Below are 7,445 nucleotides of genomic sequence, written 5' to 3' on the forward strand. Positions count from 1 at the left end.
AGAAGTACATAGCTTTAAAAACTCCCATCAATATGAAGTCACAGAGAAATGAGCAACAGCAAAAAGTAATAATGTAAGCCAAACTGCTGACAGATCATCACAAGTGTGAGGACAAGAGGAAAAGATTTTCCTGTGAGGAATGAACAGTTTTGTCACCATAAACATTTTCTACAGTACAAAAAACATACAAAGTACAATACAACAGCATGTGACTATATTTTCTCAGCTCTGACCACCCTGGACATTCAGTATCTGACTGAGCTAAAGACTACCTGTAGTAAGAAAAAAAATTAAAAGTAAATTGCAATTTATTGTAATTAGACTATAGGGTAAAATGGACAGATGGAGAACCAACCTTCTAAATGGCAGATCCAGGCCATATTCTGAGCATATTTGATTGAAGAGTTGCAAGTAAAAGCCACTTGCTGAATTTAGAAACCAACCTAGTGAATCACGTGCTTCGCTGGAGCCTCCCTGATTGGGTAATTGATAAAATCCATTAGGCATCACACAGCAGCAAGATTTTGTTTCATATTAACCCCTTTCTCATAAACCTAAACCTATATCAAACAGTAACTATGCTACAAAAACTGCAGTATCTGCATCATGTAATTAAATAGTCCAACTGTTCTACTGTCTATCTACCAATCTATTGCCAAACACCTAATCCCATAAGGGGTAGCCAAACAAACTGCCTCCAGGTCAACCTGTCCTCCGTCATTTGGCTGCCCTCCCATAACTCACCTTCTTCTCTCTCCATTTCATCCTTTCACCACATCCTTGATCTGCCCCTCAACCTCACCCACATATGCTCCTCTAATAAGTCTCTTATTCTCTATCCTCTCCACATAGCCTAACCATCTCAAGGTACACATATACCTCTAGACACTTTCAATCACATCCAAATCATCACAATGTTCCTTTACTGTATTTCCTCACTTGTCTGTCTGTCTCTCTGTGTAACTCACATGCTTTGCTCAAGTATGTCATTTCCACTGCTCTCACTCTTGATTTATGTCCTTCCAACAAGGTCCAAGCTCCACTTCCATGTGTCAGAGTGAGGATCACAATACTGTCATGATGACATTTTTTTTACCAGGAACCCTTCTACCCTGGTACCATATTACACTACTACATAAACAAATGTGCTTATTCCAGCATTATATAAATTTCAAAGCTCTAATGCAGAGTACAAGCATTTCATTATTACTGTCTCAACTTACTCATGAATCCATTCTTCATTGTACTGTAACACAAATGTGCTTACATGAAGTATGCCATCTCATATATCCAAACCACCCCAAAATACAGCCTCCTTCATGTCCAGAAGTTTGATATTTGTGTCCCTTGCTTTTATATACTTTGCAATGAGGCACATATCTTGGGCAGCGTGATAAAATCCAATTACAGTATCTTAAGTCATTCACTTCATACATTCATTCATAATCAAATCCAGTGTTGCCCCATGAGAAGCATTGGAGCCTGGGGCTTGGCAAGTTGGTCTTGACATTTATGATGAGTGAGACCAGCCTCACTCATCCCTGAGTGGCATTACATGAACAATAAGCCCCAACAACCCCTTTGATATATACCTGCACCAGCTCAATCCGATTGGCGCGCCTTAATTGCCCACTAAACCACTAGGTGCCATAATTTGGTTATAAGGTTACCTACCCAGAGTAGTAAATAGTTTCCTGGTGTACAGGAAACCACTTGGCTTGTCACTCAGTGTAGTCACCCATAGATGGAAAAAAGAAGATAAAATGAAGGAAAGAAAGACAGAAGGGGATGGATGGAAAGAAGGAAGGGAGAAAAGGGTAGGCACCCAAGAGTAGCACTATACTGAGTGGATGGTGAGCGCCCCCACCAATCACAAACAACTTGCCAAAAACATTAGAAAACTTAGTCCACTCATTAATATGACCACACATTCATCCTACACTTCTAAGCACTGTATGCAAGTTTTGTGGCTCAGAAATGTTGTGATGTTATCTCATTATTTATGTAAGATAAAAGAAAAAAAAAAAATTGTACCAATAAACTAGTTACCCTTCAAAAAAAGACAGACTAAAGTGTTTACACATACCAACTAAAAAACAATGACTAGTAATCCTCTTCTTTATCGTATAGTTCACACTTGAGACAATGCTTCTTTATTAATGCATTATGCCCTGTAACTGCTGCAATTACAGTACTAATATAGTAATAACTATCATCCTCTTCTTATGACGGCAAACTTTTGGGATGCAGTGTTATGAATAAGAAAAAAATATCCATGAAAAAATACTACACTGCCAAACATCACTGGTGGTTGAATATGTCTACTGTATGTGCTCCTACGCCCTGTAAAAGTTCACATGAAAAGTAATGTTATGACTTAAATTACATACCGGTAATGCTTACATACTAGTACTGTAATTAGAAAACTAAGAAATAGACATTAACACTGAAGATGTGGAACGTGTCTGAGCTCATCCAGTGCAAATTCTGACACATACTAGTAATATTTCACACCTTAATGCTGTTAGAGATCTCCCCAATTTTTTTTTTTTTTTTTTTTTTTTTTTTTTTTTTTTTTTTTTAAGTGTCCGACTCTGGGCAAAGGCTTCAGGGCCTATATCTTGGGGGCAGTAGCCTATCCCAAGGCCCAGTAGTCCTCCTACACCTCCACATGTCACCACTTCGGCGCTAACACCCACCGTCCATATTGAATACATGCTAGGGCTGTCTCATACAGGACTGGTGTATTGGTATCAGCGGGGGTATTTTTACGACATGTCGGCGGGTCATCTGGTAGATATGGAAAGTCTGCTTTTTATGAAATTCAAATCCTTAAACTGTCCCCTGCCCCAGCCAGGATTCGAACCTGGGTCCATCAGGACTGCAGGCCGCCTCTCTACTGATTCAGCCACCACCTCCCCCATTGGCGACAGTAGCCCACAGAGGTCTCCCCAAATGGTGAGGGATACTTTTTTACACCCCAACCAGTACTATAGTAGCACACACAGATCTCCCCAGATGGTGAAGGATACTTTTTTACACTCCAACTTGTACTACAGCAGCCTACAGAATCTCCTCAAATGGTGAGGGGTACTTTTCTTACATCCCAACCTGTACTACTATATAATGGCATGCAGATATCCCCAAATGGTGAGGGATACTTTTTTTTATTTACATCTCAACCTGTACTATTGTAGCATTCAGCAATCTCCCCAAATGGTGTAGGATACTTTTTTACAACCCAAGCTGAACATTTCTTAACACTCTTAAGTGGACTTTGGCTGAAGTAAGTTGTCCGGGCGAGAATTTGCAGTTGTTCTAAAGCCTTCTGTGTCCTGTACTGTATTCCATTTATATGACCCTGGCAGTTGCGCTGCCAGTTTTTATTACAGTTAATCGGTATTCCATTTACTGCTACATACCATTACCTTGTCAATATTCTAACAATACTGGTAAAGATTCATAATTTCTATCAATGGATTGGATGGAACTGGCCAAGAGCATAAACTCTAGCAGCCCGCTTACCATACCCTGTTTTGGCTAGTGATATTAACTGTACCCTAATTTCCTTAGTGTTATTAATTCATGTATCCATGTTTTCAGGCTCCAGTGTCTCCAGATTATTATAAAATCATGACCCTTGGAGCTGTGCATGTGTTCCTCAACCATTCCTATTATTATTATTACAATCCTTCTCCTTTTACAACATTCTTCTATTATACAATGCACCCAATTTCTCTCCAGGTTACTTTACATGCACTCACGTTAGTAAAGCTTATAAAACTGTTCAAACTACAATATCTACAGACATTCATGATAATGCCTGCATGTGCATACAACATACACATGCACACACATGCACAAGCACACTTGCGTGCACACACGCATGAGCACACACACACACACACACACACACACACACACACACACACACACACACACAAATGAACAGCAACACCTTAAAGGTGCACAATACTGTACTATGAAAGAACTAATTTAATTACTGCAGTTATACATAATTTCAGTAACATTAAGATGATCAACTAGCAAGAAAGTATACTGTACACTCTACAGCTCTTCATACGGTACCTGCTGCTTATCCTTGGCCTGAGCCTGAAGTTGTGTTATGGTGTTCCTGAAGCCAAGGTTCCATAGATCTCGCTCAACCCCACGATCCAGGGCAGCCTCAATCCAGTGTACCAGCAACTGCCCACACACCAGCTGAGGAAACCAATACTTCCCATGAAATTCCCATCAGTTACTGTAAACACAACCTTTGAGTGGGATGGTAGCATCCCATTGCACACAATATTTTTTTTTTTCCTGTGTAGAAATCTTTAGTTCTGATGGCTCAACAATCCAGCAGTTGAAACATTAATGAAAAGCACATTCCAGGACTTGACATATTAATTTTGGGAGTTGATTGTTGAGGAAATCTGCTGAACACTATAACAGGTACTGTATCTATGACGAAGGAAACCATGTGTATGTGTTATGCTTTGAGTTGGGTGGTTCTATATCAGTGCTTGAGTGAGAATTACATAATATACACAGCTCTTTAATATATGCCTGCACAGTATCTAGCCTACATGATTAAGGTTAAGAAGTCAAAATGGATACACAGTACACTACATAAAAAAAAATAATAATAATAGTCACACACACCTGAAGCTGGTGTTGTACAGCCCACGCTTCATTATTCCCCACTAAAGGACTAAAGTTGCTTAGACGACTCTTAAGACCCTCAGCCTCCCTGTAATAAAGAAGGTAAATATTTGATGATGATTGTTGAGTCAAGATTCACTGATACAATAATTCTTCACTTCATTTCTTCAGAACCAAACCTGAGTTGCATCTGTTAACAGGGATGATTCTTGGTACTTAGTGTTAACAGCCTTTGCAGGATCATGGGATATTGCTGGTATATCTGGGTACACAATGAGCAACTACTCCATGAGACGGAGTGAAGGCCTATTATCCACAAAATATGTCAGTGCCAACTCCAATTATATGGGCATGTGGCTTGCTTTCCAGAAGCTGACCCTGCCCACAGGGTGATCTCTAAGACAGAGAACCCAGAATAGAGGAGACCCAGGTTAGGGCCACAAAACTCATGGCTGGAGCAGGCTGATCATTCAGGTTGCAAGATACTTAGACCAGGAAGAGTTGCTGCCTGGAGGACTGAATGAAGGGACCCCCCCCCCCATGCATGGAGTTCGAGGGTGAGTGAGGCTATGATTTTGATGATGCTGAGTGTATACATTTCAGTACTGGTATGAAACGGTATATAATTATTCAAACAGTTATGCTACTGTAAAGCTGATCTATTTATGCAGTACCTGACTTGTTCTGCCCTCTGAAAGAATACCAGTAGCCATTTATATTTTGAAATAAAACTTTTAAGTGCATTTTTTTATTATCAACAAATTATCTAGTTACAGCCTTAAAATCTTGATTTTAAGGCTGTAATATAAATATCAAATAATAATTATATACTACAGGACAAGAACTTTTCTTAGGTTTTCACAAAATTATAATAACCACTAATTTTGATATCTAAATATACAGTATACTGTATATAATACCAACCAACTGACAAAAGATTGAGAGAGAGAGAGAGAGAGAGAGAGAGACAGACAGACAGACAGACAGATGGTTCAGGCCAATGGAATCTATCTGTATATCAGCCAAGTTGGACAATACGAAAATTATTTATAAACATTGTATGGTACCTAGTGAGAAACAGAATACTGTCACAATAATCAACAAAGTTTGTTCTAAAGCATGGATTAAAAGAAAAGAAAAAAAAAAAGAAAATAATGCACCCAAGTTCCTTCTGGTCATGCCTAGGCTACATCAATTAGGTACTAATTATTCATTCATTCATTCATTGCCAGACGCCATGTATCCCAGACAGGGTGGCCAAGGGCTTAGAGTTAATTGTTTTACAGGGAGGGGCACTAATCCTCCACCAACCCCACTTGACGTAGGGATGCCAACAGCATCTGGTGTTCCCAGGCGGTCACCCATCCAAGTACTAACCAGATTATACTGGCACTAATTATAAGCCATCAATTTCATGCTAATTACTGTATGAATATGTTGTCACTACTTGGTCAAGTAAGGTAGATACTACATTTAATACTGTATTCAGTTTCTGACATAAAAGATGCAATGAATATTTGATGCAATTTTAACACTGTCTAATGGTGTTTGGGGGAGCCTTCTCCCTAACTTTTTCACTGCAAATGCTTTGTTCAGTACAGTAAATGTAGGGGGGGGGGGTCTTCCACTCATCCTTTATATATATTGCATCTAGGTTAATATGAGCCGAGCAAACCTAACTTAACCTTGCCTATCCATTCAATCCTATGCCATCCCATGAGAAGCACAGGAGCCTGGGGCTAGGCAAGTTGGTCCTGACATTTAAGATGAGAGTAACCAGCTTCACTCATCTCATAAGTAGCATTACATAAACAATAAACTCAAGCCACCCCTTGGATATGAACTACACAGGCTGAAGCTGACTGGAGCGCCTTAATTATCCACTAAACCACCAGGAACTATAATTGGTTATATGGTTATCATACAGCATTGTAAATGGTTTCCTGGTGTACAGGAAACCATTTGGCTTGTCAGTCAGTGCAGAGTCACCCACAGGCATAAGAAAGAGGAAATAGTGAAGGACAGAAAGACAGAAGAGGGAGTGTAAAGTCAACCTTACGTAAAATGACTTTATCAAACTGAATCTCACCAAAGTTTAACATAGATAAAAACCCCTCTTTACTATTCACAAAGTTTTTAACAGAGCACCTGCAGCAATAAAGGCATAATTTTGTTAATTTATGGGTTAAAACTTTATACTAAGCTTATGCTAGTCCAAAAATACTACAGCATGATAGCTATTCTCTCTGTTATTGACAGAGATGTGCTACAATAGCTAAGGGAACATCTGACACATTTCTGCAGGATGCAAATTTTGACACTGATCAGTTAATAACATACGCAGAATTAATCCAGCAATGACTTGACATCCTTATCTCTCATACTGATGGTCTGGGTAGGCTCTTCTTCATTATTCACGCCAGAGACATATGCCTCATTATATCAATCCTTTATTAACTGGATAATTGCTTGATCTGTAAATTTTATAGAACTTTTCATTACAAAGGTCTCTAACATCAAAGATACCATAAAGAACTGTTTGTGTCTGCCACTGTGGCCATGTTTATTCACACACACCTGTTCTAAAATGAAGGCAATTACACTACTCTCATTATAAATATAATAAATTTATGAGACTTACCTTAGGAGCTGACTAGCAGTTTTCATCTCATGTAAAAGGCAAAGCGTTGGTCCAGGTGTTATTCAGTGCATTGTGCAAACTTCGTCTGCCATGTTTACATGTTATTTGGACCGAGTACAAGGTGCAGTACCGTATGTTT

At 39.2% G+C, this 7,445-nt stretch overlaps 1 protein-coding gene across 2 annotated transcripts in view; it reads right to left on the reverse strand.

The window, feature by feature from the left end:
* The window catches only part of LOC145412352 (uncharacterized), a 53,204-nt gene extending 45,793 nt beyond the window's left edge, over positions 1–7,411 (reverse strand). For both annotated transcript variants that reach the window (XM_080282240.1, XM_080282239.1), the window contains exons 1-4: positions 7,307–7,411; positions 4,666–4,753; positions 4,090–4,221; positions 356–474 (exon numbers count right to left, since the gene is read on the reverse strand). In XM_080282240.1, coding sequence (XP_080138366.1) covers positions 356–474; positions 4,090–4,221; positions 4,666–4,753; positions 7,307–7,332 — 365 coding nt within the window. In that variant the 5' untranslated portion in view covers positions 7,333–7,411. The remainder of the gene's footprint in view (positions 1–355; positions 475–4,089; positions 4,222–4,665; positions 4,754–7,306) is intronic.
* Positions 7,412–7,445: the final 34 nt, after the last annotated feature.

This window comes from Coenobita brevimanus, chromosome 93 (assembly GCF_032717465.1).
Source record: "Coenobita brevimanus isolate Jiangsu-jjx chromosome 93, ASM3271746v2, whole genome shotgun sequence".
Lineage (NCBI taxonomy): Eukaryota > Metazoa > Arthropoda > Malacostraca > Decapoda > Coenobitidae > Coenobita > Coenobita brevimanus.